General features: G+C 52.4%; 3 protein-coding genes across 22 annotated transcripts; 1 reads left to right on the top strand and 2 right to left on the bottom strand.

Moving 5' to 3' along the window:
- Positions 1 to 161: 161 nt before the first annotated feature.
- GNGT2 (G protein subunit gamma transducin 2) lies at positions 162 to 3,026 on the bottom strand. 3 transcript variants are annotated; one of them, XM_016158427.2, is made up of 4 exons: positions 2,628 to 3,026; positions 1,643 to 1,731; positions 827 to 932; positions 162 to 430 (listed from the first exon to the last, which is right to left on the bottom strand). In XM_016158427.2, exons 3-4 carry the CDS (start codon positions 908 to 910, stop codon positions 305 to 307), a joined length of 210 nt encoding a protein of 69 aa, XP_016013913.1. In that variant the 5' UTR covers positions 911 to 932; positions 1,643 to 1,731; positions 2,628 to 3,026; the 3' UTR covers positions 162 to 304. The 3 variants fall into 3 exon arrangements, with proteins under 3 accessions (XP_016013913.1, XP_016013914.1, XP_016013916.1); XM_016158428.2 differs by lacking the exon at positions 2,628 to 3,026 and adding an exon at positions 2,193 to 2,587; XM_016158430.2 differs by lacking the exon at positions 2,628 to 3,026 and having other exon boundaries at positions 827 to 927; positions 1,643 to 1,931.
- Positions 3,027 to 3,182: 156 nt separating this feature from the next.
- Positions 3,183 to 13,364, top strand: ABI3 (ABI family member 3). 2 transcript variants are annotated; one of them, XM_016158521.2, is made up of 8 exons: positions 3,183 to 3,601; positions 7,744 to 7,911; positions 8,948 to 9,124; positions 10,550 to 10,635; positions 10,780 to 10,875; positions 11,092 to 11,237; positions 11,758 to 11,889; positions 12,220 to 13,364. In XM_016158521.2, the coding sequence occupies exons 1-8, from the start codon at positions 3,485 to 3,487 to the stop codon at positions 12,381 to 12,383; spliced, it is 1,086 nt and encodes a 361-aa protein (XP_016014007.2). In that variant the 5' UTR covers positions 3,183 to 3,484; the 3' UTR covers positions 12,384 to 13,364. The 2 variants fall into 2 exon arrangements, with proteins under 2 accessions (XP_016014007.2, XP_016014006.2); XM_016158520.2 differs by having other exon boundaries at positions 11,089 to 11,237; positions 12,220 to 13,350.
- A 178-nt stretch (positions 13,365 to 13,542) lies between these two features.
- Positions 13,543 to 19,957, bottom strand: PHOSPHO1 (phosphoethanolamine/phosphocholine phosphatase 1). 17 transcript variants are annotated; one of them, XM_016158522.2, is made up of 5 exons: positions 19,702 to 19,957; positions 19,422 to 19,573; positions 18,523 to 18,620; positions 16,531 to 16,642; positions 13,543 to 14,809 (listed from the first exon to the last, which is right to left on the bottom strand). In XM_016158522.2, the coding sequence occupies exon 5, from the start codon at positions 14,800 to 14,802 to the stop codon at positions 13,927 to 13,929; it is 876 nt and encodes a 291-aa protein (XP_016014008.2). In that variant the 5' UTR covers positions 14,803 to 14,809; positions 16,531 to 16,642; positions 18,523 to 18,620; positions 19,422 to 19,573; positions 19,702 to 19,957; the 3' UTR covers positions 13,543 to 13,926. The 17 variants fall into 17 exon arrangements, 15 of the variants coding, with proteins under 15 accessions (XP_016014008.2, XP_016014010.2, XP_016014011.2 ...); XM_016158524.2 differs by having other exon boundaries at positions 18,523 to 18,575; XM_016158525.2 differs by having other exon boundaries at positions 19,723 to 19,957.
- Between the last annotated feature and the right edge of the window lie 4,453 nt (positions 19,958 to 24,410).

The raw sequence follows: 24,410 nt of genomic DNA, 5'->3' as shown, positions 1-24,410 counted from the left end.
AGGGTATTGCAGGCTCTTCAGAACCCACCACTCATGGGGCCAACTGCTAAGCTAGGGAAGATCAGAGGGTTTCCAAGCAGGATTAACAGGTGCCCAGTAGGTAGAGGAGATCATGGGAGAAAAGAATTGAAAGTGGGATCGGGAAATGGATTCACGACGCGTGCAGCCAGGTATCTTTACTCAGTCTGTGACTTAAGAGAAGGCGGACATTCATTGGTTCCCTGGGTGTCCCAGGACACGTGGTTCTGGGTGAGGAGTGGGGCTAAGGAGGGACAGACATTCAGGGCGAGGGGCTCCAGTGTCATCAGCTTATCATACAAGTGCCTTTCTCCTTGAAGGGATTCTTGTCCTCAGGGATGCCTTTGAGAAGAGGGTCGTTTCCCGCCTCTGCCTCCACATAATCCTTGATTTCTTTTCCCGTCTTAGAGATCTGTGAGAAAGCAAAATATGGTTCTAGCCTTTGTTTGTTGCTCAGGATCTATGACTTGGTCAGTCCCAAGAAAACAGGCTTCTGACCAGGATGGAGACAGTGGCCAGGGAGGAGAAAGATGAAAGGGAAGGCAGGTGTGAGAGGAATGTGAGTTCCTTGCCAGAACCACAAAGCCTGACTCATACCTGCGAGGGACACTGGGCCAGGCCCAGCCCATAAACAGGGCTGGAAACCCTGATCCCTCCAGGCTCTGAGATTCTCTCCCATGCATTCCCATGGGGTCAAACCCTAGCCTCCTTCCACATCCTACTCCCACCCAGAGGCACGTCCCTGCTCCATGTTTTTCCCAACTCCATGAGGAACAGGAAGGGGTAAGGAAGAGAAGAGGAAGCTCACCAGGGCTCTTGGGTTCTTCACTTCCTTCTTCAGCTGCTCTACCTCCATCTTCAATAGGTCCTTCTCGCTGAGCTCCTGGGCCATCTCGCACTAGAGAGACCCTGTCCTGGAGAAAATTCCGCAGATAAAATTGCAAATCTCCTGGGCTCTCCCAGCTCCCTCCTCTGCACTCTCCACGTCTCAACTTCTACCTTCTTCCCTCGTTTCGGGCCCCTCATTACTCACCATATGTTCACTGCATCCTCCCACCCTCCCTTCATCCTGAGTCTAAGCTCAGGAGAAGAGGACACTCCCAGTTTGTTGGGAAAGGCACAACCTCTGCCCTCAGATAAAGGATCTGTCTATGGAGAAAACAGGAATCAGAGCTTGGAGAAGGGAGGGAAAAGGAGTTTCTTTTAGTGAGGAAGACTTGGGAAGCAAAATTACTGTTCCACAAACAACTCAGGTACAAATTTTCAAGAAACTCCATCTCCTGTCAGGGGAGAGGGTACTCTAGTGGTTTAGAGAAGGGCTTTGGTGCCTGGAAGATGCCAGTTCTGATGCATGGCCTTAGGCAAGTTACTTAACCTCCTTGAGTCTTAGTTTCCCCATCTGCAAAATGGGTATAATAATAGTACCTACTTTACACGATTATTATGAGTACTAAAAATAATGCATATAACATATTTTAATACAAGACTTGGCACATAATGAACACTGAATACATTTATCATCATCACCATCATCACTACACGGTTATCAGGAAGTTCTGTCTGTGCCTAACATCAATAATTCTAAGACCATATCCCAGCCCAGTACAACCTCAGCCCCTCTCACCTGCTGAGAAAAAGCGTGCACTTCAAGTCACTTGTCCCCGACCAGTCAAGATGGTGTTTGAGCGTCCCAGCTCCTCATCAGCTGAAAGTCTTTGGATAAAGCAGATGGCACGGAAGCCCAAATCTCTGAGTCCTAAGCTGATCACAGGCTCATGGTCCTAAGCCCCTCCATCAGCTTGAGCCTCCGAACCCTCACTGCCACCAGCGCAGACACCCTGCCCCCTGCGTGAGCCCCACTCCTTTACTGACTCGTCTGGCTTAGAGTCTATTTCCCCAGTTCTCACCCTCTAGCCTTAATGGTTCCCTCCCCCACCTTCCCTTCCAAGCCCTCCCCTCCCCTACCGCTGAGCCTGTGCTGAGGCAGTTCATCCCAATGAGGCAAGTCCTAGACCAGCTCCTAATTTCCCTCACCCAAGAAGCCTTTGTGTCCCTCACTGGTGCCCCATAATTTCACCTTACAAGTTTCTCTTGGCTCGCTCTTTATTCACTCATTCGATAAGAATGCATCTACATAAGAGATTGTGCCAGTTAGCACTTGGGCTTATGGCTACCTCTAACACTTGTGTCCATGATTCTTTGCCTCCATGCCTCTCTCTGAGCCCTGGGGGTGGGTCTCCCTCAGCAGTCCCCCAGAATAGGACCCATATCCTGATCTTTCTCTGGGTCTCCTCCCAGGACCACTCGTGATGACAGACACTGAGCTCCTGCTCAGGCTGACACCTGTCCAATAACAAGGAGACCCTCTTGAAAAGCAGATAGTAAGGGATCAATATGGTCAGTAAGTGATTCTCTTTTTTTCCTGCCTCTAGAATCACAGCCTGGGTGGTGGGAGGGGCAGGAAGGAAGCCTCGAGTCCATCCTAACTCCCCCTGCTCTAGGATTGAGTCCCACTCACAGCTGCTGGCTCTAAGTATTTGAGATCAGGACAGGACCCTGGAGGTCATCTAGTCCAGCTCCCCTGTTAATGCAGGCAATCGAGCACTTACCTCCTGAGGCCGGCTTAGTGCTCTATTTATCCACCGCTGTTTCCTAAACCTGACCAGTTCATCTGAAAATTGAACCTGGTGCTTCTCGAAGCCAAGTCCTTCCTATTGTCTAGTCTGAGTCCTTCATTACATTTGGTCCATTTCACCACGTCTGGTCTCCATCAGGCACAGAGCGTGCACATGAGATCTTCATCACATGTAACCCTTCGGAGGCTTGATGACACTTCTCAGGGGACCTCTGGCTGTGTCTTCGTGGTGTCCAGCCTGATCCCTCTTGCTGCTGCATTGTCTGTTTTCCATTGTTGCTGCTCCGGCACTACATGGCCCCCAAGCGTGACTCGTCCCCATATCCTCTCCACCCTCCACTCTCCTGTCCCTCGGTGACTCATCCCTGGGCTTCCCAAGGAAGCCCCCACCCTCTGCCCTTTCCTCCCCTTCCATGAGTGGAAAATCTATCTCCACCCCCACCCCCCTTGAGAGCAGGCCAGCCCCTTCCTCCGCAGTCTCCCACCCCACCCATCCCCCCAAACGGTTTCCTCTCCAGGCCCAGGGAGCAATCACAGCTGCCCCGACCTTGGCTTCCTCTGCTGGGAAGGATTGGGGGGCTGGGCCCCCAAAGGGGCCACTGGCTTTCCCCTTCCTCTGGGCAGGGGATAGAGAGGCACAGGCCCAGGGAGCAGGGACTGACTTCCTCTTGTCCCGGAATGAGCATGCCTGCCCTTTGCAAGCAGGTTTGGGTCTCTCGCGAAGAGGAAACCAAAAGCAATGAGAGGGAGGGAAGGCAGAGCGACCAATCAAGGGCAGGGTGAGGCACAAAATCAGCGCCTCCCTGGGGAGCCTGTCAGAAGCTGGGGGCCATGGCGGAGCTGCAGCAGCTGCAGGAGTTTGAGATACCCACGGGTCGGGAGGCTCTGCGGGGCAACCACAGCGCCCTGTTGCGAGTCGCCGATTACTGTGAGGACAACTATGTGCAGGTAAGCAGAGTGGGCACAGGCCGCTGACACTCCGGCCCCTCCAGGGGCCCATGGCCCATACCCCCAGGACAAGACCGTGGAGGCCATCCTGACAGGTGCTTGTCCTGAGCTTTGGTAGAGAAATCTTCCTGCTCCGGGCCTGGCTTCAACACAGTCCCCTGAATTTCAACCCTAATCTCAAGCTACCCAAGCCTCCACTGTGCCCCTTCTCTCTTCCAAAGCTGCAGAGATGCTTGGGCAGGCAGCGCTGTTCTATCCTATTATCAGGTCTCACCCTAGGTTCATCTCTTTCCCAGCCTCTCACTTCAATCCCCAGGTTCAAAGTCTTGTCTTTACCCGAATTTTGTTGCCATCATTCCCTTTCCAGACTGGCTCTAGGCGAGGCTTCAGAATAACTTCCCAAACATTGTAATGAACTCAGGCAAAGCAATGAAAGAGAGGAGACCGAAAAGACGGCAGACTAGGCCTGGGTTAAAGGGAGGGGGTCTGACACAGAGGCTGGGGGATGGACGACGTGACTGCTGGGAGCAGGCTCCCAGCCACAGACAAGGAGAGTGGCATTTTAGAACAGTTTTCTGAATTGCGTGGTTGTCTCAGCTAAGCAGGTCGATTCCCGGATCAGGGGAAGAGTGACAAGAAAAACTTAACGACTGAGCACCTCTGTTGTTTCGTTAATCCTCATAACCACCTCGTGTGACAAATATTAGTATTCCTATTTCATAGGTGAGGAAACAGCAGCGCAGAGAGGCGAGGTGACTTGCCCAAGGTCACACAGCCTGGAAACTGTAGAGCCAGCTATCAGCTCAGGCCTCCTGACTTCTAAAGCCAAGCCCTGTCGTATCCCCTGCCTCCCTGACGTGCTATGTGACTCTCTGTCCTCAGTTTCCTCTGCTCCCTTAAGAGCTACAGACTAACCCTGTTATCTTTGGGTAAAACTTCATTTTTCTAACCTATTCTACCCAAACCATGAAAAGAGGCACAGGGACCTCGCAGATCAGTAGGAGTGTTGAAAAAAATAATAATAAAAGGAGCAGGTAGGTGCTCATGGGAAAAATGGCAGATTAAAGAGAGTCATCAATAATAAGTGAAAATGCTCTGCACCCTTACTTTGCATTGCCTCCTTTAGTCTTTACCCCAGTCCTGTAAGGTGAGAACCACTCCCACTTCACGACCTGGAGGCCAAGGTGAAGGAAGCCAGTCAGTGGAGAACGGACCTGGAACCTATCAAAGCAGGGCGCTCACTTTTCTAAGGTCAGCCAAGCTTGTGGTAGAATGTGGATTTGAATCTGTCGCTCTGACTCCAGAGGCCATCCACCAAACCTCTAGCTGAAAACGCTACCCGGGGTATAATTTGTCTGTGCAGATGTTGAATGACCAACTTTTATATGAGATGAAACATGGCTTGTAAACCAGCTCTGTTCTCATAACATTGGCAGGCACACTCCTTCTGTCAATAAGGGTGAAAGCAATCCTCCCATCCTTCAGCAACTTCTGCACATGTCATAGTACTTTCGGACGGGTTCTCATTTGCACAACAGCGTGCACTACAGGATTTGAGGGCACAAAGATCTGAGTCCAATGTTCAACTCTGCCACCTACTAACTATTGAACTTGTGGCAAGTTTTCCTTATATCTTCCTTTATGGTGGTCACAGGGTTAAATGTGACAACATATTAAAGCATTTAGCTCAGTGTCTGTCCCTTAAGGAGGCCAGGATAAATGGCAGTTATTATCATTATTATTCTTATTATTATGATCATCATTCATCAGAAGGATGAGAGACACAGAGATAACAACAGTCAATTCTAGTGAGGTGAAGCAGCCCTTGCAAAACACCCAGGGCATCAGAAGCTCTAACTCAGGTCGCGATTCCTGGACGCCTGCTTCCTTCACGCAGAACGCTAACTACATGACCTTACAACCAATTACCTTTCCTCGCCTCTCTGAGGATCTTTGACTGGGGAGCAAATGCCTAGGAAGGGTTTGCATGACTTCTCAGAACTTCTCTTTAACAAAGCCTGGTTCCCAGGTCCTCCATCCTTCCCCACCCCCTCCCTCCACCACAACCAGGTGTCAGGGGACCCATGGGGAATGGGGGAGGGCAGGCAGAGGTCAACTGCAGATTTCTCTGTCAGGGTCTATTGAGTTTACATATGGGGTAATTTGCATAACAAATATACAGTCAGCCCTGAAGATGGATCCCAAACCCTTGACCTGGAGACCTAACTTTGGTCCAACACCAAAACCAGGGGTTGGTAGACACCCAGGTTCTAGCCTTCCAGAGTTGGGACTACGTAGAGATTTTTCCTATTTGAGCTGATAGGAAAAATTCAGTGATAAATTGCACATGCCAGTCCAGGGAGGGTGGAGATTAAAGGAGTAGTCACCGTTTTGTCTGGGCTTTCATTTTCTTACCTATTAAAGGAAGGTCTTGAACTGGAACAAGAACTGCTATCTTTTCTGGTTTTAACATCCTGGGTTGATTGCTTTGCCTTTTCAAAGCAATTGGTTACATATGCTGATGAAATGTAAATTTAATGCAAATGAGCATCTCTTAACTGCTGTTGGACGAGAAAGGCAGGGAAGGACTCCTGAGAGGAGTGACAGGAGGGGTGGCTCAGGAGATTCTGGGTTTGCCCTTTGGCTCCAGCCTGGCTCAGGCTCCATTGGAGGCACCAGGCTTTCTGAGCACCCTGATTTGATAGGTTCTGGTCTGTTTTCCACTGCCTGGCCTTGAGGAGTACTTGAGTGCTCTTAACAAGGAGACTCTATGGTGTAGCCTTGCCTGTCAGTCCACTGGCTTTGCCATAGGCTTGCCCTGGACTTACTTCTTACCCTGGTGGAGAAAGGTACAGGCTAGAGGGCAGCAACACCGCGACCCGACCAGAGATGAGGAAGCTGCCTGGGGAACCAGATGACCAGAGAAGTTTTGCCCCAGCCCCCATGGTGTCTGATCTGGGACTAAAAAAACCCTTTTCTATCTTCGGTCACTCCCTGCCCACCCCTCCACCACTGACTGGCAGTGTGACCCAGCTCAGCCCCTGGCACAGTATCCAGGATGCAGTGGGAAGGTGATCACAAATGCATATTTCTTAAGTATCGTCTGTGTGAGGAGCACTATACCAGGATGGGATCCAGAATAAAACCGACAACTCCCTGTCCTCACTGTGGTTACATTTTAGTGTTTGTGTGTATGTGGTGGGGGACAGATAATAAAATAAATAGATAAATAATTGCTGGTAGTGCTAAATGCTTCGAAGGAAAGAAAACAGGGTAACTATGCTAGAGAATCAATACAGAAGGGGCTGGGGTAAATTGTAGGATGGTGAGGGAAGGTGTCTCTGAGGAGCTGAGACTTAATACTAAGGATTCTAGAAAGAAGTACAGCAAATGCAAAGACCCTAAGGCAGAAACTATCTTAGTTTGATCAGGAACAGAAACTCAACAGCCAGTGTGACTGGAGAGGAGTAAATGAGAGGATGAAATGGTAGGGGGTGAGGATGAAGAGAAAAGCAGGACCCAATCTTGTGAGGTCTTATACAGGCCATAGTTAGAAGTTTGGATTTTATTCTCCACGTACTGGAAAGCTGTTGGAGGGAATGAATGAATGAAGTCACGCTCTTCTGGGCCTCAATTCCCTTATCTATAAAATAGATCAGATCATTCCTTCCCAAACATTCACTAGAAGACTGGAGCTAACCAAAGAACACAAGATTCACCTAGGGGAGTTTTTAAAGGCATAGACGCATCAGGGGATTCAGGTTAGAAGATCTGGGTTGGGGGCCTGATGTTGGTTGGTTGGTTTTAAGTTCAAGAAGATCTCATCTCCAGCCAGGATTGCCTTCCTCTCTCTACTATTCACCTTTATTCCCCAAGAGGGTGGTCAATCCTCAGCTTTTTTGAGGAGGGGTATCTTTTCCTCCCCAGGTACCCGTTCCCCAGGGCTGCAGATTTGCTTTCCTGGTGTCTTCCGAGTTCCTCTTACTACATCATCATGTATTTGGAAGCCACTTAAAGCACCTAAGGGTTGCTGCTTTCTCCCAATTTAGCCCCCACCTTCCCTATACCCCTTCCTATCCCACTGGCCCAGCCTAGGATCAGTGGAAGGTGCTGCCATCTGACCAGGACTGTTTGTATTTCAGGCCACAGACAAGAGGAAGGCGCTGGAGGAAACCATGTCCTTTACCACCCAGGCCCTGGCTAGTGTGGCCTACCAGGTGGGCAATCTGGCTGGGCACACTCTGCGCATGTTAGACCTGCAGGCAGCCGCCCTGCGGCAGGTGGAGGCCCGTGTGAGCACGCTGGGCCAGGTAAGGGGTGTGGGAAGGCTTCTTGCATCAGCCTCCAACTCTACAGCCCCACTTAGGCATTTTCTCCAGCAAAAAGTTCTTTCCTGCTTTTCTCCACAGCCAAATGCCTGACTCTGTCATAGAACCTTGGCACTTCCCAAGCTTTCTGAGCCTCCTTATCTCTGTGCCTATGTCTCAGTGCGGGGCCTCGCTGTCCCACCAGACAAGGAACTCCCTGAAAGCAGAGCTCTTTCTTTCTTTAAATTCTACCTTGTATGGTAGAAAGCAGGCTCTACCAATCACAATGGCTGCATAGTCCAGGAAAGAGGCACCCTGTTTCCATCTAAACACAGGCAGTGACTAAATAAATGTTCTAGACCCGGAGTGCTTGCTTGGGAAGGTCCTCTTCTGCCCTAAACGCACTGCCCTATTATACAGTGTCCCCTGCCTATCTATTATACACACCCTCCTCCTTCCTTCCTGAATCCTTGGCTGAGAAATTAATTGCCCCACAAACCACATGCACAGATCCAGTTACACATCAGCCTGGCCTGTGCATTACCCCCATGTTCAGTGTGGGGTGTGTCTTTTCCTTTCACCTTAGCAACCTGAATGCCCCCCTACCTCAGTGCTATAGGTTTCTCCACAGAACATCCCAAGGAAAAGTTCATTTACTTATTTGTCCCCTGAAAGGGAGAGCCACAATTCTCAGTCGCCTCCATGTTATCCTCCTCTGCTCCCAAGCCAGCCTGGTGCTTCCGTCTCTTCCTGGCATCCCCACAAATGCTGTGTTTTCTCTTTTCCTCTGGTTCCTGCTCAGCTAATAATAACTCTCATTTTCTTCCACCAGGAAGTTGCTCCAAAGTGACTCCATCCTACCCCGGCAACTCTCTTTTCAAATGCTGTTTGGCCTTGGGGAAGAAACTCACTTTTTCTCTGGACCTCACTGACTCCCATGGCCTCTACCCCCACACTAAAGCCTCTACCCTCTTCCGCCCATAAGGGGAAGGGGCTGTACAGAGGCCACCTCACTGTCATTTCAAACTCTATCACGCAGATGGTGAACATGCATATGGAAAAGGTGGCCCGAAGAGAGATTGGCACCTTAGCCACTGTCCAGCGGCTGCCCCCCGGCCAGAAAATCATCGCTCCGGAGAGCCTACCTCCTCTCACTCCCTACTACAGGAAACCCCTCAACTTTGGCTGCCTGGATGACATTGGCCATGGGATCAAGGTAGAGAAAGGGGCCCCTCCTCTTTCTCCACAACCTCTTCCTCTGCCTCATGGCTCCCTTCTCTCCAGGCCCCCAGTTCTCTTCCACATCCATGTTCGTGTCCCACCCTGCAGCCCTTTTCTTTCTTCACTCCCCGAAACCATCGCCTTAAGTGATCCCCTTACTCCCCAAGTCTTCCTCACAGGAGGAGCCCTCTCCTCCACCTTTAAAAGCTTTCATGACCCCTCCCTCCAGAACTGGCCTTTACCCTGTACTCAGATGATCTGCTGAGAGTGACATTTGAGCTGTGGGTGCTGGGTGTGTGTGTGAAAGGGAAGAGGGGGAAGGGAGTTGTTGTCAGGGTGTGCATGAGAATGGCGCCCCAGCCACATGAGAACAGCAACTTCCTCTGTCTGGAGGTTTGAGGTCACTGCACTGAGAAGTCACCCTAAAGCTGCTGTTGGGTGAGAAGGGGTGGGGATGCAGCCACTCGAAGGGGACGTGGTGAAGACGGGGGAGCATGACTCTGGCATTTTCTCAGCCCATCTCCTTCTGGGAAGTGAGAGAGGATACACACCTCAGTCCATTTTGTCAATTCCTGTCCCCACACTCCAACATTCCAGGTCAGATTGAAGCGCCTCTGTATCTAAATGACCCCTTGATATCCTTAACATATCTTCTCCCCCAAAAGAGGAAACTACTCTCTCTCCTTCAGCCACCAGGCCTCACCATCAGAATGTTCTTCCTATTGTCCAAATTAAATTTTTTAGGCTCAGCTCCAGTCCCTTTGTTTTTGTCCCTAGTGAATTAGAGCAGAGGACATCATTCTCTGTGTACCCACTCTTGGGGAAACCCTATCAGTCACAGGAGGGCTCCCTTGCATGTGGATTTGCACCTCGTTATTTGCACATTCTCCTCTAAATTTCTGCTTCTCTCTGCCCTGAACTCTCCAAAGCCAGTTCCACAGGCCTGCTAACATGACAGGTAGGAAATAATAAAGTAAAAAAAAAAAAAAATGACAGGTAGGACATCTCTAAATGGCATAGTCCTTTTCTTTCTTCCTCATGCCTTCCTCAGCCCTGCGCTGGAGTTGGGATCTATCAGAGTTAGGGACTTCCACTCTGGGCACTAAGATGCTTTGGGAGGAGGGTAGGATGACGGGCCCACTCAGCCGTTAAGGCCATGCAGAGGAAGTGGCCTTCAGACCACGTCTGTGATCGAGGTTTCCGTGGGGCTTGCGGCAGACTTGGCGCTCAAGCCCAGGCAATGAGCAAGAGGGGGTGGGTGGGGTGGGGTGAGAGAGGGGGCTGGGAAGTGGAAGTAGGAACTTGCTCTGCCCATGCTCTCCCTCCCAGTTCTAGTCTGCCTTTCTCCCATTTCCTCTCTGGGATGAGGGGGGCTACAGGGAGGCCCCCCGTCAATGTCAGAGCTGCCCCCTCCCTGCAGGATCTGAGCACGCAGCTGTCGCGGACCGGGACCCTGTCTCGAAAGAGCGTCAAGGCGCCTGCCACCCCCACCTCCGCTACCCTAGGGTGAGACCTCATTGCGAACCAAACCACCCACTCAATCCTGAAACTGCTCCCTCACCTCGCCTCTGCAGTGGGCGCCAAACTTCCTCCTCCACCAGCTGCCCCTCCTCCTTCTTCCCCAGCGACCCTCCCTCCTCTCACCCCTAGGAGACCGCCCCGGATCCCCGAGCCCGTGCAGCTCCCGGTGGTGCCCAATGGCAAACTGTCCGCAGCCTCCTCTGCCTCTTCCCTGACCTCGGCCGGGTGAGCCCCACAAATTCAAGTTAGCGATGGCCGTGGTGGGGGGGAATTGAGAGGGGCTCCCAGACAGTTGTCACAGTGACGACTGGGGTTGAGACTCGGGATCACAGGAACGGGGCTTATGATCGATCGAAGGGGCAGAGGCGGTTGCAGGGGATGCTGAGTTGGGGGAGGTGTTGTCCAACCTAGCTGAGCCCCACTTTCTCTGGTCTTCAGCAGCGCTGAAGGTGTTGGTGGGGTCTCCACGACCAAGGGGCAGGCAGTACCCCCACTTCTCCCCAGCTCCATGGCCCCTCCTCCTCTATCAGCTTCGGATATCTGCCTCCTGCCCCCTCCGCTGGAGGAATTTTCTATGCCCCCTCCCGGTAAGGAGCTCTGCCCTCTCTTTCTAGCTCAACTATGGGGTTGTTCTCACCTCTTGATACCACTCCCCACCCTCTTGAATCAAATTAGGATCACTTCAGTGAACGTTTTGTCCAAGATGGGGGTAACAGGAGAGAGAGGAAGTGGAGGAAGTGAACTAACATAATTAAGCACCTGCTTTAGAACCTGGCCCTGAATTCGAAGCTTCTCATCTATTTTCTCAAACTTAACCTTAACAGTATCCTCACACTCCCATTTAACAAATGAAGCTGAGTCTGAGAGGTTTAATTGACTTGCCCAACACTCACCTGCTTAGTGCCAGTCTGGCTACCCTACACTGTCCAAAGGTTGTATTTACAGAGCGCCTACTCTGCACTAGGCACTGTGGAAGGACCATGGGCAAGGGCTGGAGGAAGATTACATAAAATGGGTAGATTCTGCTCCTGAACACTGAAGTTTCCTGGGGTGAGTGGGAGGGGGCTCCCTGTGCCACAGTTGCAGCCTCTCTGCCTTCCCTCCCAGCCCCAGAACTGCCCCAGCCCCTGGACCTGCCCCCTCCTCCACCCCTGGATGTAGATGAGTTGGAACTTCCGCCTCCACCAGGCCTTGAACTGGAAGAGCCCAGCTGGGTCCCTGCTTCCTACTTGGAGAAAGGTACCTGACTCCTGGGATTGAAGGGCACCAGATCCCACCACCAGGGTTCCCCTGACTCTTCTACCCCAGAGGCATTATGGGCCTATTGTCCTCCCCAATATTCTGATAAACTGAGCAAATGTTCACTCAGGAGTCTTCCAGAACCAAGTGGGAAAGAACAGCCAGCCTGGTATTGTTAACTGAGCTAGGAGGGGTCCCCAGGGCTTGGAAGAAGGTACCCCCAGCAGCCTTCTCCCTTAGATGCTTGCTAGAATCCAGTATGTGGGCCCCTGCATCCCCACAATGAGACAGGAGGCACATCTCACAGCTTCCTCTCCTCCTGCCCCGCAGTGGTGACACTGTATCCATACACCCGCCAGAAGGACGACGAGCTCTCCTTCTCTGAGGGAACCATCATCTGCATCACCCGCCGCCACTCCAATGGCTGGTGTGAGGGCGTCAGCTCGGACGGGACTGGATTCTTCCCAGGAAACTATGTGGGACCCAGCTGCTGATAGTCCCAGAGTTTCTAGGCTGCTGACTCAGGCGCTGCCCTGAGTGAACCTCAAGCCCCAGACTAAAGGCAGCTCCGAAGTCAAGACTGGACTAGGCCTGCCCACCTCTTGGCTGTGAGCTATCTGCACTTTCCCATTGTGGTGGGAAGGGGTTCTGGGGAGAGGTGTCCAGAGACCTGTTGCAGACAGGAAAGAACTGGAAGCCAAGGAATCCGGTGATCTTGTCTAGAGAGGACCACTATTGCATGGAGGGTAGGTTCTCCAGCTGCAAGTGCCAACTTCGAATGGAACTCTGATGACCTTCTGATCACTGCCCTGCAGGGCTGGGGGGCCAGAGAGAGGATGAACTGAAAGGCATTCCAGTTCTAAGGCTCCTGCTAATTATTGAGCCCCATCCTCAGCAACTGTATTTCTCCCATCTCCTTGGTCCTCATTACCTGTCTTCTATACTAGAGCCAATGTCCTCTGCAACCACTGACCACACCACGTTCTTTTGCCTGTTGTCTGCTGTGTTATATGTTTAGTCTTGATTCCTCAAGCTGGGCGCTCAGCCAAGAGTGGGGACCAACGCCCTTACTTAAGTGGGGCTGTCTGAATGCAGAGACCACCCCACCTTCCCCCATGATGTTGCCGCGCCAGAGATCTCAGTCACCTCGTCCCCCTTCACCTGCTTTATAGCTCTAAAACACCAAAGAGTGAGGAGGGGTTTGGGTTTCGCTGGCTCTGATTGAAAACATCATGGCTTTCTGTTTCACACGGGAGAAGAGGGGCACAGACAGCCCAGCCCGCGGGGTGGCTTTGGTTAAGTCCCTGGTCTCTTGCTGCATAGACGAGGCTGGGGTGAGAGGAGACACCGTGGCATGCTGTGAGGTCCCTGGCTGGCCGGACCTGAGCCGGACAGTGTGCTACCTTGTTCCACCACCAAGAGGCAACTGTCCCCTCTGGCTTTTTTTTTTTCCTTTGGGGATGCTGACGGGGTGGGCGGTGGAGGGAGACAAGAAGCAAAGGGGTGTAGTGTGGAGTCTCGGTTGGTGAAGCAAGATCTAGGCGTGGGGCCGGCGGTGGAGAGCATCATTTCTCTCCACGGGGTGTCCAGTACAACCGAGATGATTTCAGGCCCTGGGACTCCTCGACCCAAGACTGGGGGAGGGGCAGTTACTCTGCCCCAGGCAGCAGTTAAAGCCATGGGAGATGTTTCTTCTCTCCCCTGCCAGGGAGCCCCTTCCTCCCAGTTAGGAGGATGAGGTTTTTGGAAACGCTGCTGCCTTCCTTGGTAAGCGCACCACCCCGGCTGGGCCAGACTCCAGAATGACTATTTGCCTTGGATCTGGGGGAGGCAGCAGAGCTGTGTTAACTGCATAGATAGGGACGGCTCCGACCTCCCTCCCCCAGCCTCCAAGTGGACGAGCTCGGAATTCTAGAAATTCCCCGAGGGACATACCAAAGCGAAAGGGAAAAGGGAGTTATAAAACTAGGTTGTCTTTCCCGATCCCCCACTTCCTCGCTCCCTTCTTCTCCGGAGCGCCCTCTGCAGGCCGCCGTCTTAGCATGTCTTCAGCACCTGCTGCAGATGGAGGCGCACGTCGGTGGCGGTCTCCCAGGGCACCACGGTGGCTCGGAAGGAGCTGGGCTCGGCCTTCTGCGCCTCCTGGATGAGGCGGTGCATGGGATAGCCGCGGCGCGGGAAGGCCACGTCGCCGCCGGCCAGCAGGCCCATGGGGCAGAAGTCGTTGGCGCCGTCGCCCACGTAGAAAAGGCGCTCGAAGTGCACGCCGTCGTGGGCCCGCTCACGCAGGTAGTCGCTGAGCACCTTGTGCTTGCACATGTTGGCAGGGCAGCGCGTGCAGCTGTGAGTGTGGAAGGGCCGCAGTGCCAGCAGCCCCCGCGCGTCGGGCTCGGAAGGGTTGCTGAAGATGCGGCGGAACAAGCTGAGGTGGCCCGCGGCGCGCAGTGCGCTCTCCACGCCGAAGGTGTTGGCATCCGAAATGAGAATCACCTCGAAGCAGGCACCCTGCTTGGCCACAAAGTGCAGCAGGTCGCCCATGCCCGGCGACAGGGGGATGGCCTCGTAGACAGCGCGTAGGTCCCGCGGCCGCACGCCCTGCTCGCCCAGGTACTTGAAAACGCGCTGCATGTACTCATTGTAGAAGCCCTCGCGGTACGTGGCACGCAGGCTCTCGGGCAGTCGCTGGCCCGGCGCGGCGCGCACAATCGAGTCGTCGCTGTTTTCGTCCACGATAGTTTCATCGAAGTCGAAGGTCAGGAGGAACCGCGGCGCGCCCTGCGCAGCCATCCCGCCGTCCTGGGAGCAGGGGGGAGAAGAGCAGGAGGAGGAGGAGGGAGCAAGCGAGAGCGGGCGCGGCGGTTGCCGGCCCGGGAGAGGCTGGTTAGCGGGCCACAGCCAGAGGCGCTGGCACATCCAAGACCTGAGGAGGACCCAAGGCTGGTTAAGCTGGGGGAGTACCCGACGCCGCTCCCACCCCCAGCTCCCTGCCCACCCCCTTGGCACTACTTCTCAGTTAACTCACTGGGGTTTATCCTCAGAGGACCAACCTCCCCTGAACCCAGAAGGGCTTTCCTTGGCACATGTCTCTGCTACTCTTATCTGGGGCCTTTGGGACTTAACAAGAGTCAGCTTAAAAGAGGGGGGAGCAGCTTCCGAATGGTCACCCTTTGTGGAGGTTTCTGAACTAGACCTTCTAGGGACTTCCAGTAACCCCAGTTGTTAGTATGGATAAAAGGGAGGTTGGAGGGGACTGTCCACTCCCCTCTTCCCTAACATACATAGTCAGGGAAACCACCCATTCGCCCAACAGGAACAGCTTCCACAGTCCCCTTCTGGGCAGTGGCTGATGGCTGTGGACTATGGTGCATAAGAAAACAGACTCCAGGGAAGACTTGTTGGAACCATCCAAAACATGTGGACAATAAGTGCCAGACCTCAGGCCTGTAGGGTAGGTGTCTGGGCCTCTGCACTGGCTAGAGAACCGGATTTTAGCTCTTGGAATAACCAGATAGGTAGTTTGACTGCACAAGACCCAGGAAGGCTCTCCCAGAGCTGCTTCCAGCCAGATTGCTCTGCTCTGGGCAGGGGTCCAGGAATGGTGCTCAGTTTCTCTGGGATGTTTTAGGGCCCTGCGCTGACAGCTCATCACTAGTCACTTGCCAATTCCCCCGGAGGGCCATGTCAGCGGGTGGGGTTCCTGCCAGAGTCCGAAGCAAGCGGGCAGCAGAAGCAGTGGGGCTTGAGGAGGTAGGAGCCTCCCGTGCCAGGCCACGACATACCTGGGAGACAGGTGAGGGAGAGGAAAGAGAGCAGCAGTGGCTGAAAAGGCAGTGGAGAAGGGGACAGGTAGTGGGGACATTGGGGGCGGGTATGAGGCAGCAGTGGGGGAGGGGGCTAGGAGAAAGTCATGCTGGGGGACTATAGAGACAGACTGGACAGGAAGACAGAGTGTGGGTGGGGAACTCCAGGAAGTGGAAACCTGGAGCCAGAGTCATGTTGAAGGGGAAACATGGGAGAGGATGGCAACAACAAGGCAAGTGTGAGGGCACAAAGAAAGGCAAGCACATGGAGACAGCAGAAGCCCTCAGCAGCCTCTCTGCCACCTCTGGCTGCCAGCAGCTCTACAGGACAGAGGGGCAGAGTGAACAGATCATGCACAGCTTCAGAGTATCCACCACACTGCCTTTCTCCCTCCAGCTTCCCACCCCAATTAGTCCGGTCAGAGCCACTCCTCTTTCTGGAGTATTCCTAACTTCCCCTCTCTAATATTCCTATGATGTTTGTGGCCTGGCACAGCTTGTGAAACTGAAGTCCAGGTTTCTAATTTCAGAGTTGAGATTTGAACCTGGCTCTCTGCTTCCCTAATAGAACTGTCCCTCATCCTAGAGCCACCCCACCCACTGGTCTCAGCAACATCCATCTGGGACTCCCAATGTCCCAAGGTCCCTGGAGTTGAGCATGTAAAGCATCAGGATCCCTCAACGGGGATGGAAGTTTCTAGGAGTTAGTAGAGGCCCCTAGTGGAGCTATCCCCGTTAGTGGAGGCAAGCCTCAAGGGGTGTTTAGGGTTCTTCCCACCCCATGATGGGGATATGCGGGCTGAGGCCTCATCCTAAGAGACCCCTGGAGGGACCCACTTACCCTAGACAGGCATCGGAGGCCAGCAACTGGAAAACACCCGTTCATTGTTGGTGCATCACCCTGAGCACCACCTGAAGGGACTCTGTTGGCCTCTAGCCGTCGTCCAGAGCTCCTGACAACCATATAAGGTCTGTTTGAGGGTGCCCAGACCCAGCCTCATCCCCTTTGCTGAGCCCCAGGAATGATTCCCAGGGACTCAGTAAAAACAGCCCCTCAGATAGGCAGAGCACTTACAGATCAGAGCCCTTGCTAGGCATCCTTTTAGCAATCCACTAAGACGCTGGAGAGTTTACAGATGGTATATTGGAGACCCAGAGAAGTAAACTGACTGACTCAAAGGTCACCCACTGTAAGTGGCAGAGACGGATCTCAAAACCAGATCTGTGTCTGAAAGCAGTGCTTTTCTTTAGTATGATCATTATCCCTGTGTACAGTACATCATAGTTTACAAATCGCTTTCACTCATGTTCTCTAACCGCTTATCATAGTCCCTTGAAATCAGCAGATAAGAAGGGTTCAGAGAGGTTAAATAACTTGCCCATGGCCATGCTGTTCCCACAGAGCAGAACCTGGTTCGTAAATAACTGGCCACAACCTTGCCTGCCCTTATCTCCAAGAGGGGCAGATGACCAGGCTCATTGCGCCACAGCTGGGAGGACCAGACCCCTGAGCACCACAGGTGATTTGGGACTGGCTTCTCTAGTGCTTTCAGGGCCTTGGCAGACTGGAGAGTTGGACTGAAATTTCTGCCAGACTTTGCTATGTGGTTTTGGAGACAGAGTTTGGCTTTGTGGAGCTTTCACCAACACAGCTACAAAGGACACCACCAACAGCTCCTAGTGCCTCCCTTCACCAACGCTCCCCCCTCCCCCTCCCACACACACATACACACTCGCACTCCTGGGGTTCAATAAGAGAGCATAGGCAGCTGGGACAGATCTGGAAAGACACTGAGAGCCAGGAGACTAGACAGGGAAAGGAGCAAAGGTCTGTCTGGGTGCTGCCCTCTGGTGGTGAAAATTGGAAACCCCTCTGATTTTGTCAAGGTGACACTTTCCCCAGACCATCCCAGGACAGCAGGGAGAAGCTATTGCTCCTAAGACGGAGACTGGGACATCCCAGGAGCAGGGACCAGTCAGAGGAAAGGGCTCTATCACCCTCTATGTTTATGTATGTATCCCATCTCTCCCCACTCCCTGACCGCATGTATATTATAAACTCTCTCGGTTGGGATGGGATGTGTCTCAGCCTTTTCTCTAAGGACTTTTCATCTAGGAATTGGGAGATGTGGTCAGGCCGAATGAGTCAGTGGGAAAAAGAGGGAGGGGGTTGGGAGAGGAGACATGGGACAAGGAGAGGTGGGAAAGGTTGGGAGGCACAGGGAACAAGGGAATGGCAGGTGCTGAAGGGTTGGCGGGTTGTCCCCAGGCCTTATCTGGAGGGAGTTTCAGCCTTCCAGAATCCTGGGTGGTAACACATGTCCCACCTGGCGCTAGGAGAAGGGTCACAGGATTCTACCCCCGTTGTAAAAGCAAATAGGGACAGACACACCAGGCATGTAGAAAAGCAGGGTTTAATACAAGGATACAGAGGGTGTGCAGCAGCCACCTAGAGACTGACTTTCATCCCATAGAAAAGGATCTCCTTACTTTGCACTTGTTTCTTTTTCTAATTTGGTGGAATATTTGGATTTTTAATCATCTTCAAAACTTCTCATTTCTCATAGCAAAAGAAATAGTTACTTTTTTCATATACTAATAATGGTATTTAGGGAAATCAGTCAAACATTTATTATTTATGATAAGTTGCCCTTGTTTCTTTTAGTCCCCAGAGCGGAAAGCCAGGCAATCTTGGGTTTCTTCCCCTGGAAACTAAGAAGACTGTGCTGTGACATCCCACCCCTACCCCACAGTCCCACAGTAATTGGAGGGTGGACCCTGACCCCATTCGAATCTGGGTCCCGTGAGAGTGATGTTCAAAGAGGTTACTCACCTCTAGCAGTTTGTCCTGAGTGATCAAATCGTTTCGTGGTCACCAAAAAGAGTCTCTCAAAGAAAAAGGGGACAGAATCTCTGAGCTTCTCCTGCAGTCTGGAGCAGAGAGAGAAGGGTTTCTTCGGAGTGGCACAGAGTCTATAACTAGTCCCATCTAAAAGTGATGGCTGCCTCCCTGATTCCACACCGGATAACCAGATTCCTCCCCGCTTCCCCCGCCCCTTTTACACAAATGCTCTTGGATGACATCTGTGGGAATGGACAGGAGGGTCCCCTGGGGGTAGGGAGGGAATCAGGCCCCAGGTTTGAAATTCCCCTCTTAGTGGATGGACAGAGCCTACAGTTTCAGGACAGCTTCCCACAGGAAATGTATAGAATGGGGGTAGGGGAAAGATGAGGACCCCAGAGATACCACAGTAACAAGACCAGGTCTCCTTGTGTCAATCACTAGAAATTAGATACGGTCACTAAGCTGGAATTCTTTTCCTCCCCTGGACAGCAGTCCCAGCTTCACCATAGTCTCTTCCTTGCTCACCACCGGCAGCAGCAAATAGGAAAAACAGAGGCCCAGAGAGGTCAAGGTAACATCCTGGGCCACACAGTATCAGAATCGAGATTAGAATTTAGGGGGCTCTGGTGACTCTTGGCAAAATTGCAGCTAAAGCATCCCTTATTGCCCTGGAGACCCCTTGGGCTGTGAGCTTCCAGTCCTGAGTAGCTGGAGGTGATGACCTGGAGCCCTGGTGCCAGCGAGGAAGCTGGGACCAGAAGTCACCTCTGGGTTTGTCCTGCTGTGAGGGGATCCTCACTGGGCAGGGAGGTGGCAGCTGCCGATGTAATGGGGGGTGAGGGAGAGATATTTTTAGAGGTGGCTGGAAGGCAGGCACTCTGGCATACCCCCAGCTGGCGGTGCTTCGCTCCAATGCAGGGGGGTGGGGGGTGCGCAGCTCGGGGAGCCGAGGGGACTAGTGGGTGGCGGGGAGCAAAGGGGCATCGATTCTTTGGCTTTTCCTGAGTCAGGGACCGAGGGCTATCCAAGCAGCACAATCCTGGCGCAAGAGAAAGAAAGGGGACTCATTCCTCCGCCCCAGGAACTCCCCCACTGACACACACGTAAAGAGCACCCTCAAACTCCACACTGCCCCCACTCCACACTGGGACCCCAGTCTTCCCCTACCTTGGGGAGCCCAGGACTCACGTCGGGAGCCGCGGCGGCAGAGGTCTGTCCCGGCTGAGTTTGGAGAGTAAAGAGTGGGGAGAGAGGGGCTAGCTGAGGTATTTGGGCTCAGGATGGAGCCAGGGGTGCTTACGGGAATTGGAGGGGACGCGGTGTCTTATCCACCCCTGGATTTCTGGGGTCCGGCTTACGAGTCCCTCCAGTCCCGAAGGGCCGTGGATGATGTGTGTCTGGGCCGTATCCTCCACCTGCCCTCCATCCCCCCCCCGCCCGCCGCCGCGTCCCCTTTAAATGCCGGGGAGCCGGAGCCCGAGCCGCGGCTGGCGCTGCGGCTGCCGCAGCACCCGCGCCCACCGCAGTCCCCGTACGTCACAAGCGACTGTCCAATCACCGCGGCGCCGGCGCACATCAAAGGGGCGGGCTTCCCGCGGGCCACGCCTCCGGGCTGTCCCGAAGGCTCCCAGAGCGTCAGCTAAGGTGGAATTGGGAGTCGCGGTAAAGGGTAGGAGGGTGGGTAGGGAGTGCAGCCCTTTGGAGGAGCGTGGGTGGGGGATACCCTCATTAGAGCAGCTGCCGGGCGCTGCGTAAGTTCCCGCCCACGCACCCAGGAGTGCCAGGGCTGTGGCCTCTCGGTCGCCGCCTCCAGGGCTGTGATCCCTGAGATGTGCAGAAATGCACCGCCACCTCCAGCTCTCATTCGGTTCTTAGCCCATAAGCACTGTGGCAGGCACCAGATGACCCAGACCAAGGAGAGCAGTTTGTGTTTCCCACGTGCGCGTACCTAGGTGCCCTCTGCCCTGCAGGCGGAGTTACAGCGCCCCGTCCCGGCCTTTGGAACCCTTCCCCCGTTACAAGTTACAGCGGATTGCCAGGAATGACTCTCCCACTCCCCTACCCTATAAACAGTGAATTGAGAACCGAACAGTTTGCCCCTTGCGAGTGGTGTTGTAAATAAAATACCCACTTTCTCCTCTGCTTCCTAAGAGTTCGTTCCCAGCCACACTCTACCCGCTTTCTGCCCTCCCAGCCTGGTGGTGAGGAAGAGAGGATATTCTGTTTAGAAAGGAAAGAGATGAAGCTTATATTTACTGAGAACATACTACGAACCAGCACTGTACTCAGTAGCTGCACTCATTGCTGAATGCTCACAACACTCAAGAGAAATTACTCTCCCAAGTTCAAGCCCAGGCACACCTGACTCATGGGATCACAAAGGGGCTGTGTGGATTGGGAGAATATAGGCGCCCCCAGACCTGGGACTAATGTCAGTCCTCCCTAAGGCTCCCCTGCTCCACTTCTTGAAGACAGCTAGCAAATTTAAAAGTCCTGAGTGATCTAAGCCATGGGGCTGGAAACCAGAGAGGCAGTGAGAGTTAGCAAGGTATTACCCTAATCCCTGTGCCAGGGGCTGGGAGTACTTTAATGAACAGGAAACGTGTGTCATGTTTCCACATATACAAAGGGAAACGAATGCTTCAAAGCTGCCAGTCTGATCCTTAAAACACACGACTATAACTCACAGTGTCCCAACTCTTGAAACTGGCTTGCTGTTCCACTTCATCTCATGCAACTCCCATATCCACCCCTGTCTTCACTCTTCACTCATTCTTCCAGCTCTCCAACACACCCTACTTTTTCCTTGGGACCTCTTTCCTCAAGAACACACCTCTCCCATTTGCTGGGCGAGCTCAGCCTCGATATCATCTCTTGCCCTGTTACAAATCCCACAGCTGTTTTTATTACACTGATCATGTGTGCGCTGCCCGAGCACGTAGCATGTACTGTAAATATTTTCTCATGCGTCAATTCATGTAATCCTCACCATTCTATGACCTGAGTGCATGGCCTATTTTACTGTTGGGAAATCAAGGCACAGAGAGTTGAGATGGCCCAGGGTCACCCATCTGGTGAATGGTGGAGCTTGTTTTCCAACCTGGTTTCCTTAACTATTACTCCACACCATCCCTACTCTCCTGTAAGTGACGTGAGGATGGGGACCAAGTTCAACTTATTTATTAATGTCCCTAGCATATAAATCCTGGTACACAGTAGTCCTTAGATGTTTATTGTTAAATGAAACAAGTCCCCTTCTGCATTCCATTTGTGTTCCTAGTTTAATCTTCACACTGAGTCACTCCATGATTATCCCCATTTTACAACAGGGAGATTAAAACTCAGATGACGTGCCCAGGGTCATAAGCCCCAGGAGGTACTAGATTCAAATGCTGACATTTCGATGGAATTAGCAGCTCTTTCAGCCTTGTTTCCAAATTCACTGATGAGGCAGGGGAAGGGGAGCGCAGATGGCTTTATGTTGTCACCTATAGGGAGTTCTTACTGCTCAAGTCTGCTTTCCAGAGATGGGAATACCAAAGTTCTCAGGAGCTGCATGCAAAGTGCTTTCGTGGTAGAAATGTAGAAACTCCTAGTTCTCCCTACACTCAAATTTTCAGAACACAATCCTCTCTCCCTCTAAACTTCCCCCTCTCATTGTGCAAATGGGATGATCAGCCAACTGCCTAAAGATGGAGCCAGAAATGGAATGCAAATCCCACCTCCCACTTCCATCCCAGCCCCCAGTAGGGTAAGGCCTCCGCCCAGTACTCAGGCTGCAGAAGCCTCTCTCCTCCTGTGGGGTTCACCTTAGGACTGTTAGATGTTCTGCAGAGAGCCTGTGGGGAGTCGTCTGAGGTCACTAGGACAGAGTCCCCCGGTGAACCCTAACTCTGGCAGCTAGGTATGGAGCTGGTCTTTATAGAGGGTGTAACTCTTGCCCAAGATTTGGGTGTTAGTGGCAGGAAGTCCAGGAATCCAGGAACTTGGTCTCCTGCTCTCCAGTTTGCAAGGTGGTGGGGGGCGGGCGGCGGGGCAGAGGAACAAGGACCAGAGGGAAGGGCAGATCTGCCTGAATTCTATATACCTGAAGAAGGACCAACTGGGTGCTGGGCACATAATGCCCACAATAACCCTGGCAGATTAGTTTTAGCCATCCTGTTTTTACAAATGAGAAAGCAGAAGCTCGAGGCCATTAAGAAAGTGCCTTGCCCAAGGACACTGTGTAGCAAGTGGTGGTCAGACCAGATGATGAGGTCTGCATTTCTCTGTCTTCACAGAGGCAAAGGGCCTTTGGCTGATCTGGAGACTGATGCGGGTGGGCTCAGTGGAAGAGGCCGCCAGAGTGTCCCCATTCAGGCATTTCTGCAAGATCTGCTGTCAGGTGCTCTGGGTCTAAGTCATTGTGCTGGGGGTTAGGGACCAAGGCTCTGTCTCCTTCCTAGATAACAATCATTGATGGAGCACCTACTGTGAGCCAAGCAGTGTTCTAAAAGCCTTAGCTCTCTGCATTCTCACATCAAGCCTGTATCGATTCATTCCATTTTACATGAGATGAAAAGAGTGAGGCAGAATGGAATGTCCAAGATTGCAGAGCTAGGAAGTTGCAGAAGCAGGACTGGAAGCCATGCTGTCCACTGCAGAGCTACATTTTTAACTAGGATATCACATGGCTTGCTTTGAAAGTTTCTGAGTTTTGAGTTGGCCTTCTTATGGATCAGAATGTGCCCCACCTCATCTTGGTCCTTGGAAGAATCTGACAATAACATAGATCAAGGCTCAGATCTTCAGAGCTGGGTCCCTAGTAGCTGTGGACGGTCTCCTTGTTCTCCAAGTCACCTCTATGATCCGATTCGTTTGTTTGCACTTATTCATTTAACAAGTCTTAACTGCATCAGGTACTGGGAGATATGATATTAAATAAGACACAGACCCTGTCCGCAAGGAGCTTATAATCTAGAGAGGGGACCCAGACAAACAAACAGACCTTACTTACAAAGTGTCAGACAGAAACAACCAGAAGATCTGTTCTGCCTGTGATCACCAGAGCAACTCTGTCTTGTCCTTTAGCAGGTAAGGCAGCTGGGACCTGAGGTGCCTCCACCACAAAGAGGAGGCTCATAATTCCCTGAAGATGCCGCATCCTGACCACTCTCCTTCCTGTCCCATCCCAACTCTTGTTCTGGGCTGTGCCGGCTGTCCCATCCCCTCTCCTCCTCACCTCCCCTAATGGAGACAACCCAAGGAACCTTCTCCCCACCCTTATCTGCGTCTTTCCTTCCCTGCCCAGCCCTTTTCCGTACAACAGACTTACCTGGACAGAGTTGTTGAAGAGAAAAACACAGGCCCCAAATGACCTCATGCCTGATCTAACCGCAGTTTCAACCCTTCCCAGAAACGTAATCTTAATCAATCTCTCTGGAATTTTCTGGTTAAGCATCATCAAGGTAATCTGTCACCTGGGCCCCTCTCCATCCCGCAAAGAAAGGGTTAAAAACCCTGCATAATAAAAAACCCTTCCTTTTCCCTTCCCACCAGAAAGATGTCTCAGCCCCCAAATAATCCTTTCTTTTCTTTTGTCAATAGCTCCTTTGCCCCACCCTTCTTCCTATAAGAGTTCCATGCCCTTGTAGTTACTAGGCGGGATGCTGCCTGATTCATGAATTGCTTAATAAAACCAATTTGATCTTCAAATTTACTTGGTGGAATTTTTTTTTTTTTAAACAGAACTGTACACTGCCTTCCCTCAATAATCAGCAGGGATGAAGAGTAATATAGCAGAGGGAACAAGACAGAGAACAAGGCAGTTTAGTCTCGGTCTGCTTCATGTCCCTGGTTACATCTTGCATTCCTCTCCTCACTCGGTGTTGTAACCA

Source organism: Rousettus aegyptiacus, unplaced genomic scaffold (genome assembly GCF_014176215.1).
Source record: "Rousettus aegyptiacus isolate mRouAeg1 unplaced genomic scaffold, mRouAeg1.p scaffold_m13_p_6, whole genome shotgun sequence".
NCBI lineage: Eukaryota > Metazoa > Chordata > Mammalia > Chiroptera > Pteropodidae > Rousettus > Rousettus aegyptiacus.
Note: the sequence above shows the minus strand (reverse complement) of the source record. Positions and strands in the feature narration are given on the sequence as shown.